General features: G+C 46.3%; 1 protein-coding gene across 3 annotated transcripts in view; it reads right to left on the bottom strand.

Annotated features, from left to right (window-relative positions):
- Positions 1–5,251: 5,251 nt before the first annotated feature.
- The window catches only part of meis2a (Meis homeobox 2a), a 74,622-nt gene continuing 64,873 nt past the window's right edge, over positions 5,252–15,000 (bottom strand). For 2 of the 3 annotated variants that reach the window (XM_079633249.1, XM_079633250.1), the window contains exons 10-13: positions 11,315–11,373; positions 9,996–10,106; positions 7,252–7,336; positions 5,308–5,449 (exon numbers count right to left, since the gene is read on the bottom strand). In XM_079633249.1, the coding sequence (XP_079489375.1) occupies positions 7,278–7,336; positions 9,996–10,106; positions 11,315–11,373 (229 nt within the window). In that variant the 3' untranslated portion in view covers positions 5,308–5,449; positions 7,252–7,277. Of the gene's footprint in view, positions 5,450–7,251; positions 7,337–9,995; positions 10,107–11,314; positions 11,374–15,000 lie in introns of all 3 variants that reach the window. The other variant, XM_079633251.1, reaches the window with a different exon arrangement.

The raw sequence follows: 15,000 nt of genomic DNA, 5'->3' as shown, positions 1-15,000 counted from the left end.
CTGACAATAATTGTGTCATATGATTATGAACGAAACGAAATATATTAATGACATTTACTGTGAGATTCTGAACAGTCACAAAACTAGCATTAATATTCAGATGTTTCTGTTCATAAATGTCGTCTGGCCGATCCTGATCTTCAGGAAACACGATCCTGATCTTCAGGAAATTAACACGATCGATTCTCCAGCTCGTGAAGTGCGGTGTCTTCACTGAGGTGTGTGTGTGTGTGTGTGTGTGTGTGTGTGTGTGTGATGCTTTAGTGACTGAGGAGCTCGTGCGCTCGGATCATTTATAAATATACAGGAATGAGATTCAGAAATATTGCGTCACGCCCTTATTTATTAATTTACGTGTCAACCTGAAGGGGTCGCTGTGATATTGAGCCCCGGGGTTTGTTCACACACACACACACACACACACACACACACTCACTCACTCATATATACACAACACACATACACTTACACTGTTTTTCTCACACACACACAAATAAACATTCATATCAGTATTTCTGTCACTTTTGCGAATTTTATTTTCTGATAGGCGTATTATTTAATAGAATTATAATGTTTGGTCATTACACTCTAAAAAATGCTGTGTTGTTTTAACCCAATGTTGGGTCAAATATGGACAAACCCAGCCGTTGGGTTACATTTTTTAATTACATTTTTAACCCAACGTTTGTGTTTGTCCATATTTGACCCAAAATTGGGTTGAAACAACACAGCATTTTCCAGAGTGTATAATTATATTATATATAATTATAATGTAAACAGTTTTGCTCGTCCGTCTTTAATAATTCATTATTAATCCTATATCATTTTAAGTCAGAAATGCTAAGAATTTACCAAAGAAATACCTCAGAAATGTACGGCCATTTTCTGCTTATTATTATTAGGCTATTATTATTAGGCTACTATTATTATTAGTAGTAGGCTACGTATATAATGCCATATCCTATACAATAACAGAGATACAATGATAAATATTAATGTTGTGCTGCACACACGCAGAAATTATGAGACTTTTTCCTGAGATTACTCGAAAATAATAATCCATATAAATCACAAATCGTGTTTCTTCATTATGTTGGTAAATAAGTTGCCTAAAAACAACAACGAAAATGTTAAATGATAATATTAAATACAATAAATACGGTAGATAAATAAAATACAATAAATAATTAAAACCATAATAACACTAGTGAAATTAATAATAATAATATCACGTAATATTTTTACAGGCTACTGTAGGCCTATACATATCATACATCATCATAAATACTGTATGCGTTTTAAAACCTTCTTCGTCGCCGGTGTGAAATAAATATATGTCTGTGTGCTGATGGCGTCATTTAATAAATCTTCAGTTATTAATTATTCGAGATGTTTCTGTCGCTTGAGTGTGAAATAATGCCGTAGTTTGAGAGAGAGAGAGAGAGAGAGAGAGAGTGTGTGTGTGTGTGTGTGTGTGTGTGAGAGAGAGAGAGTTTGAGATCATGTGAAGATCTTCAGATTTACAGAGAGAGAGAGAGAGAGAGAGGAGTGTGTGTGTGTGTGTGTGTGTGTGTGTGTGTGTGTGTGTGTGTGTGTGTGTGTGTGTGTGTGTGTGTGTGTGTGTGTGTGTGTGTGTGAGAGAGAGAGAGCTCTGCTTGTGCTTTATTGATCAGTGACTGTGAGCTAATGTCATTATCCTCATCAATAGAGAATCACTGTGATGCTGACAGTGATTAATGATCAGGGGCCTCTGCGCGTGACCCCGGGGCCCCGCACACACACACACACACACACACACACACACACACACACACACACACACACACACACACACACACACAGCAGATGCCGAGCAGGGTCTCTGCATTAAAGCCGATGCGTGTAGAAAACATCATCATCTTCTTCATCATCTTCATCACGAGATCGTGAACAAACGCGCGTGAACATCATCCGATCCGCCTTGACGTGCTCGTTTTCTCCTAGTTTTGAGAAGAGTGTGTGTGTGTGTATGTGCTTGTGTGTGTGTGTGTGTGTGTGTGTGTGTGTGTGCTTGTGTGTGTGTGTGTGTGCTTGTGTGTTCTCACACTCCTGTGCCGCTGACGTGAGGAAGAGGAGGATGATGATGAAGGCTGGATCATCCATCATTCTGTCACGGGCTCAATGCAGTCCGCCTCCTGTCCTCTATTAATATTAAAATCAGCTCACAGTGATCAGGGTCCTTTCTCTCCTTTCTCTCCTTTCTCTCCTTTCTTCCCTTCTGCTCATATTCTAATATTCAAATTAAATCTTTCGCACGTCTATTTTTTTTTCTCGAATGCTTATTAATTTATCCATTAAAATCACACATGCCCGTTTGTGAATCTTTGCGAATAAATGCATAAAGAATTAATCGTATATTAAAAAGGTCGAGAATAAATCGCATCACGCAAATCTGTATTTTAAAGACTGTATATTATTTAGTCATACTCAAATCTTTATTTTATTGAAATATAAATGAAGCTGTTTGCGGTTTTATGTCGATCTGCGCGTGTAGAAACCGCGCAATCTCTATTTTAACGACTGGATATTTAGTTATAGACACATATTTTCAACGTTATTATTTTGTAAATAATTATTACCGTTGATGTACATTTTAATTATTAATAATAATAATGTAACTGTGCTCTACAAATAATGAAACACACCCTGCTCTGGAGAAATGCAGTTTTCTTTTATGCATCGAGCTTTAAAACGAGACGTTCCGTGCAAACGAACCCTTCAGTAAATATTCAGAAAAAACAAAACATATTAAACATTAAAATAATGAGGAAAGATCCACTTTCACATCAAGCCCTTGAAACATTTGCTTTTGAACGTATTTTTATTTTATTTTATTCCACTAGATTTTTCAGGAAATGTTTGAATGTGTTTAGCGCATTTAATTCGTTGTAATTGCGCACGTGTTCAGTGTTATGGCCGTGGATGATTTTATGAGTGTTTTTTCTGAAGTAATGTAGTTTATGTGCGGTTGCAGTGCCGAGATGAACCAGCAGGAGGCGCAGCAGAGACTCGTCAGGCTAAACTGAGCAATGATAAGGAGTGTATATCGTCATGTCCACATCGGATATGCAACACACTGTACAGCACACAAGAATCTACCAAAATCAAAAATGAAATATTTATTACAGCATTTGTGACTGAACACCTTTGAAACATTACGCCACAGTCCTCATACAAGTATTGAATGTTTTTGGGAGACAGTATCTTCTTCTATGGAGCACGTGCTGAGAGAGGAAGGGGTCATGGACATACAATATCAATGCCACAGCAGATCTGAAACTAGCAAAAACATTCGTCTTCAATTGAGGTAAACACATAGAATATCTAACATGAAACAATTAATAGACTGAACTCTGTACGAAGTTTCTTACAATATCTCTCGGCTTCTCTGCGAGCGTTGAGTTCATAATTTAAGTTCTTTTTTTTTTCATCCTTTTTAAAGTTTTTCACATCGCGATCGCTTCTCTTCTGTATGTGCCAGAGAGCCGCGTGTCGGCATCGTCCATATACGGCAGATTATATATATATATAAATGTGGTATGTATATATATATATTGATCCCCAGGCGTGAAACTGCTGTAGGATGTTGGATTTTCTCCAGGAAACACGTCCTTCATAAGGCTCTTACTCTGAGAGTCCATCATACAAAATTAATAATATTAATAATAATAATATTAATAATAATAAAATAAAAACGTATAAAAGCAACACAATCCAGTGCTTGGGCAATTCAAACGAAGAACTTCACCTACAGGGCAACATTCATTCATGGACCGAAGAAGGGGAGATGCGTGAGGAAAGAGAGGATGGGGTGTGGTGAAGAGAGGAGAGGAGAGGAGTCGTCTCCGCAGATCCTCCGCTTCGGGTCCGCACACACAGTGTGAACAACAGGCGTACGCTAGGACTAGCTCAGGAACAGAACGCGAGTGATACAAATGTACAAGATTTAATTTAGTTTCTATGCTTATACTACAGTAGTTTGAACTCTTGGAGTCTCTTTTGTCTTTTCTTCTTTTCTTCTTTATCGTGTGTGTGTGTGTGTGTGTGTGTGTGTGTGTGTATTCACAAGTTCAAACATCCTCTGTTGATAGGAACAGACACCCAAGACTTCACAAGTGTTTCGTCGTCAGCTCTTGGTCCTCCAGCAACGGAAGTAACAAAATTCACAAGATTAAAAAAACGATCACAGCTCGACTGGAATTCCAGGTGAAGCTTCTAGTTCACCGCTTTTGTCTTTTCCTTCACAAATCTCTCATGGGGGTTTTGTCCGGGTCATGATCCAGGACGGTGTTGGCCGGGTCCGGGAGAGGCGTGGTCAGTTCTGGTGTCTGTGCATCAGCATGGCCACACGGGCGAGGAGGACAAGGGGTTCGGTGGGTCGGTGAGTTGATAGGTTTGGTGGGTTTGGTGAAATTGGTGGATTTAGTGCGTTGGTGGGTTCCATGGGTCAATAGGTTTGGTGGGTCAGTGGGTTTGGTGGGTCGGTGGATTCGATGGATTCGGTGGGTTCGATGGATTCGGTGGGTTTGGTGGATCCTATGGGTTTGGTGGGTTCGGTGGGTTTGGTGGATCTGGTGGGTTCGGTGGATCCGGTGGGTTTGGTGGATCCTATGGGTTTGGTGGGTTTGGTGGTTTCGGTGGGTCTGGTGGGTTCGGTGGATCCGGTGGGTTTGGTGGATCCTATGGGTTTGGTGGGTTCGGTGGGTCTGGTGGGTTTGGTGGATCCGGTGCGTTCGGTGGGTCTGGTGGGTTTGGTGGATCCGGTGGGTCTGGTGGGTTTGGTGGATCCGGTGGGTTTGGTGGGTCGAAGGTTCTGTCGATTTGGTGGGTCGATGGGTTCGATGGATACGATGGATTTGGTGGATTCGGTGGATTTGGTGGATTCGGTGGATTTGGTGGTTCGATGGGTTCGGTGGATCCGGTGGGTTTGGTGGATTCGATGGGTTTAGTGGGTTCGGTGGATCCGGTGGGTCTGGTGGGTCGATGGGTTCGGTGGGTTTATTGGGTTCGGTGGATCCGGTGGGTTTGGTGGATTCGGTGGATCCGGTGGGTTTGGTGGATCCGGTGGGTCTGGTGGATCCGGTGGGTTTGGTGGGTTCGTTGGGTTTGGTGGGTTCGGTGGGTTTGGTGGATCCGGTGGGTCTGGTGGATCCGGTGGGTCTGGTGGATCCGGTGGGTTTGGTGGGTTCGTTGGGTTTGGTGGGTTCGGTGGGTCGATGGGTTCGGTGGGTTTAGTGGGTTCGTTGGGTTCGGTGGATCCGGTGGGTTTGGTGGATCCGGTGGGTCTGGTGGATTCGGTGGGTTTGGTGGATTTGGTGGGTTGATGGGTTCGGTGGGTTTAGTGGGTGTGCCGGTGATGCCATGCTCATGTTCACAGGACCACGCTGAGGAACACACACTCCTTGCAGACCTGAGATTCAGAGACACACACAGTCAGATCTGCAACATCTACATTCAGCCGGAGGAATTCAAACAGAGACATTTGATAAAGGTGTAGGAGTGTAAGATCCCCTCGTCACGATCCGACACATATCTCCACACTGAACTCACGACACCAAATTACTGCGATACTCAAGACATATGATAAAAGGTTTACAGAAAATGATTAAATTTGGTGCAACATAGTGTGTGTAAATGAGCAGCTTGGACTTGGTGCTGAAACCCAATGAACAGGACAATAGAGACACCAGAATAACAATATTCATGATTCTGAAGCTGGAAATACTGAATTATTGTAGATGAATATGCTTGATCTCTGTCACTGACTAGATATATTTATAATAATGTCGACACTTTTCACTGGTAACATCAGACATCTGGCATTATCAGGACACACACATATACACACACTGCATTATTATACATTATATTCAACATTATATACAGTCAAACGAAAACATAGTTTTGAAAGCTTATTGATAACCTTAAGGCTGACATACTCACACTACAAGCTAAAAACACTTGATTTCAGGCCTTTAATACCAGCATTGTGACCGTGACCCCGGGGTCACTAACAAGAGTGGTTTACAGGAGGGGTCGGGGTCACGCCGGGGTCATCAGGCCGGATTCTGATGTGCACGTGTTTATTAAAGCTCATGAAACGAGTGAAGCTCCCGTTAAACGCGGCGTGATGTAGATGTGTTGTTCAGTAACAGCACACCTCTCTGATCGCTCCGGCACACTTCATAATCACACCATATTGTGCCTGTGCCTAATCGAATCAGAGATGGCTAATATTCCTCCGCATTAAGCTATTAATCTAATTGCTCATGAAGCATAAAATATTTTACGTAATTAAATAGTCTGAGAATTATCCCGCACCGTATTAAAAATTACCCAAGCTGAGCAAATGTTGTCTCCGCGGCTGTTTTAGTGAACGCGCTCGCCGTGTTTCTGAGTCTATTAGCGCGCGGCTTCGCTATCCTGACCTACAGGAACCCGCTGTCTATTTACATATAAAGGGTTCTTTTAATCAAGCCAAGTGTTATTATATTGAGGCTCATTGAGCAAGAAGTAGAGGTGTTAAATAAAATCTTCTCTGCCCTGCCACCTCTGGGACGCCATACGTCTTGATTCCTCAAATGTCAGTGGCGGGAAGCTTAATCAGACGAGGAACGCAAGCGCATTTACACACGCTCGTTCTTTAATGCATTTTTTCCCGTAGCCTACGCTGATATTCCCATTCCATTCCCAGTAAAAAAAGGAAAAGGCAGGCGCTTCCCCGGTGAAGGATGGCCGTGTCACCCGCGTCTCTATATCTCTCTCCGGGAGCGTAATGTACTGCGCTGTTCCCGTCTTTGCATATAAGATAATTTGGGCATCAATCCTTCCCCTGACGGATTTATGTCACTCCGAGGACAGTTTCACTTCTCCTTTTTTATCGCTTCACTGGAGCCCGCTTAATTTCACCCCGTCATCTTCTACCCCAGGAGATGCACGTTTTTTCCCCTCAAATGTCCAACATTTGCATTGGCCGCGTGAGGCGTTGAGCGCGCCGATAAATAAATTCCACTTTAGTGCTTTCCTGCCTTGTTTTTTCCTTTTTTCCCGGGAAACATTGCACGACCCGCGTCTCACCTGACTCGTGATGGCGGTCGTAAAGCTAGCGTCTATGCTGTTATTTTGGGATTTCAGGGGAATTCTGACAGGAAAAGGACAGGAAAGACTCCTGAAAGAAAGGCGGAGGAAGAGAACGAGTGCTAGTGTACTTACTTCCCCCTTTTCTTTACTGTAGAGCGTTACATGTAGTGCCACTGGCCGTCCATGCCCATGTTCATGCCCATGCCACTCATAGGACCTGCAGAGACACACACACACCGTCAGAGTTCAGCGCGCACACACACACGTAATAATGTTGGGTTAAAAATAACCCAACGAGTAACCCAACTTTGGGGTGGTATAGCACCTTCCCAACTGTGGGTTATTTTAACACAATGCATTGGTATGCATTGCAAAAGTAACCCAACAGTTAAGTTAACTATTTATTTTAATTTATGACATTATTTTAATAAATAAAATACAAGTTGTTTTCAAATACAGATTGTATACTTGTATAAAACTCAACAAATATATTTTTTTATTATAAACTACATTTTGGGGAGTCTAGAATTGAATGTAATACTGTGTTCATAAATTCAAACATACATAAATACAACATACGTATTTAACCCAACAGCCGGGTTATTACTAGAAATTACCCAACAATTATAAAAATGACCCAACATTTTTGGAAAAATAACCCAACAGAGTGACGCAGTATGTGTAACCCAACGTTTTTACTGTGCCAACACACCACACACTTCACATCTGGGGATTGAGCTTTTCATGTAATCTCCCAACATTTAACTCTTGTGCGTCGAGTAAAACAACGTAGACGTGTCCATAGAGGTCAAACATGTCTGTGGCAAAAAAGAAAAGTTATAGAGGTTTAAACTTATGTTTTATATCAAATATATAGGGCCTATTTTGTGAAACATGTCTAACTCTAAAACTGCTAGAAAATCAAAGCCATAAATCTAAACAAGTTATGTTAAAAATTTGAGGTTGATATCTCAAAACATGAGTTTGTGTTTGGGTGCAGTACCAAAGTTTGCCAACAAAGCTCCACTGGGACACACAGTGGTTTGGATTTGGGATTTTCAGTAGTGTTTTTCTCTCTCCAATATTTCAAGCGCACACTTTTTTAATAACACACATACAAACCACACAATGACATACACACCAACACACACAATTCTAGCTGCATAATTTATCCAATCGGCTCTATAATATGCAGAAGCAGAAAACAGGGATAAAGCGAGTATTTGCTTTATAGGCTAAACCTGAGAAAATGGCGCCATCTGGTAAAATTTAAAATTTGAAGCCATGCCAACAGAATGAAAGCCTATTAACAAAGATTGCCTAATTTTATAGTTAAATGGCTCTGGGATTAAACATCGCAATGGGGACAGTTTTGTCCTTAAGGTCCTGAGTGGAACTATTTGTGTTACTGGTGTAAATTTTTTTTTTTTTAAAGAAATGAGGGTGAAATAGTAAAATTCCAATAAAAATACACACATGTACCAAAATTCATGAAGTTGGCATAAATACAGGGAAAATTATCCAAAAACCAACAAAAAATGCCCATCAGGTCGCACAAGGGTTAATTCAAATCAAAGTGGACATTAGCTCAGATAATTACATTTGGGGAGAATTTGATGAGACATTTTTGAGCTCTATAGGAGCAACATCTGTGAACCAGGAGACCCCAATGTTACTGTCCAAGACAAGGGTGTCCAATCCTGAACCAGCTAGTCAAGCCTGAACCAGCTAGTCAAGGCTAAACCAGCAAGTCAAGGCTAAACCAGCTAGTCAAGCCTGAACCAGCTAGTCAATCCTGAACCAGCTAGTCAATGCTAAACCAGCTAGTCAATCCTGAACCAGCTAGTCAAGCCTGAACCAGCTAGTCAAGCCTAAACCAGCTAGTCAATGCTAAACCAGCTAGTCAAGCCTGAACCAGCTAGTCAAGCCTAAACCAGCTAGTCAATGCTAAACCAGCTAGTCAAGCCTGAACCAGTTAGTCAAGCCTGAACCAGCTAGTCAAGCCTAAACCAGCTAGTCAAGCCTAAACCAGCTAGTCAAGCCTAAACCAGCTAGTCAAGCCTAAACCAGCTAGTCAAGGGCCCTATTTTAACGATCTAAGCACAAGGTCTAAAGCGCACGCCTTAAGTACCTGTACCTGTCCGAATCAACTTTTGCTAGTTTAACTATGGGACAAATGGTCGGTGCTCCCGGCGCATGGTCTAAAAGGGTCGTCCCTATTCTCTTACTGAGTAATGGGTGTGTTTGGGGCTTTACGTGCAATAAACCAATCAGAGTCTCATCTCCCATTCCCTTTAAAGCAGGGCAATGCAGTTACGGGAATTTATTTGCTGTATTCTCGCTTTTTGCTCGCAGGTTTCTCTATAGAGCGCCCCCTACAGCTTCGGATTAGATATTTCACAACACTACCGAAAAACTTGTTGGCGACTCTCAGATACCAGAGGCTAGTAGATCAACGACATCACAGCAGACGGACATTCTTTACAGCGTCTTCAGAACATCTACGGGAGAAAGTGCACACGCGCTGTGGACCCGCCTATAGGACCCGCCACATTACTAACGCACTCTTTAAATAAATAAAAAACACTGTGCCATTGACTTTAGGCCAGGTTTCAGTTGGTCAACGGCTCAGTCTATTCTCTGAAAACAGCAACGGTCCAACAATGCTCCTGAACACACCTCGTCTCCAGATCATGGACACAGATGGGTGCAAATGCATCTGCTATTTAAACAACGTTAAACAACAAATGAAAACTGCGTCGGGCTGAAACTAGCAAAACACACTTGCGTCGCGCCTGGCGCTGCATTGCACCGAGTGTGTGATAGAGCCCGATGTCTGTGAGAAACACACGAGCCACAGAAGAGATCTGTCTCACCTGCCGGCCGGATGCCCATGTGCTGCTGCCCGTCCAGCACGAAGCTGCCCATCGGCTGGCCCTCGGGACTGTACGCCGCTCCCTGGCTCACTGAAGGATCAAGAAGAAAACCTGATTGAAGTCAAGCGTGGACAGCAGGGGAAGAAGAGAGAAGACACACCAGACAATCAGCGGTTATCCCAGCAGCAGCAGCACACACACACACACACACACACCACACACACACCACACACACACACACACACACACACACACACACACACACACACACACACACACACCACACACCACACACACACACACACACACACACACACACACACACACACACACACACACACAGAGAGGGTTGAGACAGCAACACTGAACAGAGTCGACTCTAGACTTGCCTCACTCGGATCATAACCAGGGTTTGAAATTAACTTTTTCAATTTGGCAATTACATTTTTGAAGTTACCGGCCATTCAGAACTTCTACTAGCCCCAAAAAAAAAAAGAAGAAAAAAAAGAAATGAACCGGATTAACTACATCACACCAATCCACATTTTACATTAATTTCTTATTCAAACTAAATCCTGTCATCCAGCATCTCCTCTTCCTCTCTCATCCTCATCACCAAACGTGTGTTCAGATGGACAGATCAATACAGGACACAGAACATCAAACATGAGGGATGCTGGACATAATAATGTGTTTTCTGTTCACCAAATGCTTTATAATCTCCGCTATTGCTTCAGTGTAAATGAGCAAGCGCTGTTATGTGTTGTGTAGTGACGTGTGTGTTCAAGAACGCCAGATACGAGCAGATTCTGTGCAATACACTGTATTAAATATATCATGAAGACTCACGAGTATTTGCGCTAAATCTGCACAGATTAGACTTAACAAACTTCCCCAGCAAAGTGAGGAAATATAATAACACGGCAAATTGGCTCGTGATTTTTCTCGCATTTGGCGAGTGTTAATTTCAAACCCTGATCATAACATCTACACGCATCCACTGTCAGATGTTCACTCTTTATCCCGGTGTTCACTGTACATCCTCAGATCTGCACAACATCATCAAGCCTCCAATAACTCAAATAACTAGAGAGTTTCCCTTCTGTTTCTGCTGTGAATTCATGCACGATTATGCAAATCACTTTCTAATGTACCGTAACACAAAGAGAAACAGAATTACTGTAGAGTTCTCCTGTGGCCAATTATCATGGAGACGTGCTAATGTCCCTCAAAGCAGCGAGAAGCGTCCCGTTAGACTCGTTCTGCTGTGTAGACGCGCTCACACACACATGATCAAGAGCTGAGAGGAAGACGTTTACCTGCTCGATTCGACTGGTCAATCATGGGCTGCACTATTCTTCTTCTGGCGTTGATGAACCTGGAAACACAAGAACAACACGAGCAGTTACATCAGCTGCCAGCACAGACCTCACGGGAGCCGCTGGAGAGCAGACTGGACCGCACTCGATCTCACATCTGGACTCGCACATAGAGAGTAGAGTCATGGACTTGTTCTTGAGATGGACTCGAGTCTGAGTTTCTTCTTGGTTATGTGAACATTCAGGGAACATTCCACATTCTTCACACATTATGGAATGTTACTTTTGAATGTTCTCTGAACGTTCCGGAACAAGTAGATACATTTAAAAGCGGTAGATGAACATTCAACTGAAGAGTTCCAGATCAATGAATGATGTATAACTAAAGCCTGTGTGCTGATGTTTGAGTGCATTATTAAAGACCAGATAACTTTGAACAAACGTTCTGTACACATCACTGGAAGAAGGTTTGAGGGAACGTTTCCCATCCCGTGATCTGAGCTGCTCTCCACACGCATGTGAAGCTCTCTGCTGTCGAGGAGAAACATCTGAGAGCCGGCGGATCAAACTGAGAACTGTAGAGCGCTGTGAGAGGAAGCCGTGTGTGTTACTGTATCTGGACGAACCCCCGCCTCACACACACACACACACACACACACACACACACACACACACACACAAACACACACAAGCACACACACACACACACACAAACATTATTCTTCATGTGTTATCGCTCACGGGACGTTCAAGGGCTGCGATACAAGCGTCTCTTTGAGTCGGTCCCTTGCCCTCTCTCGCCCTCTCTCTCTCTCCCTCTCGCCCTCTCTCTCTCTCGCCCTCTCTCTCTCTCTCTCTCTCGCCCTCTCTCTCTCTCTCTCTCTCTCTCTCTCTCTCTCTCTCTCTCTCTCTCTCTCGCCCTCTCTCTCTCTCTCTCGCCCTCTCTCTCTCTCTCTCTCTCGCCCTCTATCTCTCTCTCTCCAGCTGTCTGTAAATGAGCTCCAGGCTTTCAGCTATTGTTATGTCAGCGAGACCATCAATTAGCCTGTCTGAAGTTTATCACCAGCACGACGACGAATAAGAGCAGCTCCACCAAACCTCTCTCTCTCTCTCTCTCTCTCTCTCTCTCTCTCTCTCTCTCTCTCTCTCTCTCTCTCTCTCGGTCTCTCTCTCGGGTCACCGTGAGGTCAGTGCCAGTCGAGGGTTCCTCTGTAATGTGGAAGGCAGAGAGAGAGAGAGAGAGAGAGACTGTAAAGGTGCTCCGTGATGGAGGTGCCCGCATGTGTTTGAGATTAGAGCGAGGGTTGGGATCACGCTGGGGTTGTCCCGCATGAAACACACACACAGGCCGACTCTACGGGCCGGTCATTAGATACAAGCAGGACTGGAATCAATTTGAGCCGTAATCCCTCCTGATGCTCGTACGTCCATTACCTCCACAACGACACACACACCCGCCGCCTGTGCTCCACAACGACACACACACCCGCCGCCTGTGCTCCACAACGACACACACACCCGCCGCCTGTGCTCCACAACGACACACACACACCCGCCGCCTGTGCTCCACAACGACACACACACCCGCCGCCTGTGCTCCACAACGACACACACACCCGCCGCCTGTGCTCCACAACGACACACACACACCCGCCGCCTGTGCTCCACAACGACACACACACACCCGCCGCCTGTGCTCCACAACGACACACACACCCGCCGCCTGTGCTCCACAACGACACACACACACCCGCCGCCTGTGCTCCACAACGACACACACACCCGCCGCCTGTGCTCCACAACGACACACACACACCCGCCGCCTGTGCTCCACAACAACACACACACACCCGCCGCCTGTGCTCCACAACAACACACACACACCCGCCGCCTGTGCTCCACAACGACACACACACACCCGCCGCCTGTGCTCCACAACAACACACACACACCCGCCGCCTGTGCTCCACAACGACACACACACCCGCCGCCTGTGCTCCACAACGACACACACACACCCGCCGCCTGTGCTCCACAACGACACACACACACCCGCCGCCTGTGCTCCACAACAACACACACACACCCGCCGCCTGTGCTCCACAACGACACACACACACCCGCCGCCTGTGCTCCACAACAACACACACACACCCGCCGCCTGTGCTCCACAACAACACACACACACCCGCCGCCTGTGCTCCACAACGACACACACACACCCGCCGCCTGTGCTCCACAACGACACACACACACCCGCCGCCTGTGCTCCACAACGACACACACACACACGCCGCCTGTGCTTCACAACAACACACACACACACACGCCGCCTGTGCTCCACAACGACACACACACACCCGCCGCCTGTGCTCCACAACGACACACACACACCCGCCGCCTGTGCTCCACAACAACACACACACCCGCCGCCTGTGCTCCACAACGACACGCACACACCCGCCGCCTGTGCTCCACAACGACACACACACACCCGCCGCCTGTGCTCCACAACGACACACACACACACCCGCCGCCTGTGCTCCACAACGACACACACACACACCCGCCGCCTGTGCTCCACAACAACACACACACACCCGCCGCCTGTGCTCCACAACAACACACACACACCCGCCGCCTGTGCTCCACAACGACACACACACACCCGCCGCCTGTGCTCCACAACGACACACACACCCGCCGCCTGTGCTCCACAACAACACACACACCCGCCGCCTGTGCTCCACAACAACACACACACAACCGCCGCCTGTGCTCCACAACAACACACACACACCCGCCGCCTGTGCTCCACAACGACACACACACACCCGCCGCCTGTGCTCCACAACGACACACACACACCCGCCGCCTGTGCTCCACAACGACACACACACCCGCCGCCTGTGCTCCACAACGACACACACACACCCGCCGCCTGTGCTCCACAACGACACACACACACCCGCCGCCTGTGCTCCACAACGACACACACACACCCGCCGCCTGTGCTCCACAACAACACACACACCCGCCGCCTGTGCTCCACAACAACACACACACACCCGCCGCCTGTGCTCCACAACAACACACACACACCCGCCGCCTGTGCTCCACAACGACACACACACACCCGCCGCCTGTGCTCCACAACGACACACACACCCGCCGCCTGTGCTCCACAACAACACACACACCCGCCGCCTGTGCTCCACAACAACACACACACAACCGCCGCCTGTGCTCCACAACAACACACACACACCCGCCGCCTGTGCTCCACAACAACACACACACACCCGCCGCCTGTGCTCCACAACGACACACACACACCCGCCGCCTGTGCTCCACAACGACACACACACCCGCCGCCTGTGCTCCACAACAACACACACACCCGCCGCCTGTGCTCCACAACAACAACACACACACCCGCCGCCTGTGCTCCACAACAACACACACACACCCGCCGCCTGTGCTCCACAACGACACACACACCCACCGCCTGTGCTCCACAACAACACACACACCCGCCGCCTGTGCTCCACAACGACACACACACACACCCGCCGCCTGTGCTCCACAACAACACACACACACCCGCCGCCTGTGCTCCACAACGACACACACACCCGCCGCCTGTGCTCCACAACAACACACACACCCGCCGCCTGTGCTCCACA

This window comes from Phoxinus phoxinus, assembly GCF_949152265.1.
Source record: "Phoxinus phoxinus genome assembly, chromosome: 13".
NCBI lineage: Eukaryota > Metazoa > Chordata > Actinopteri > Cypriniformes > Leuciscidae > Phoxinus > Phoxinus phoxinus.
Note: the sequence above shows the minus strand (reverse complement) of the source record. Positions and strands in the feature narration are given on the sequence as shown.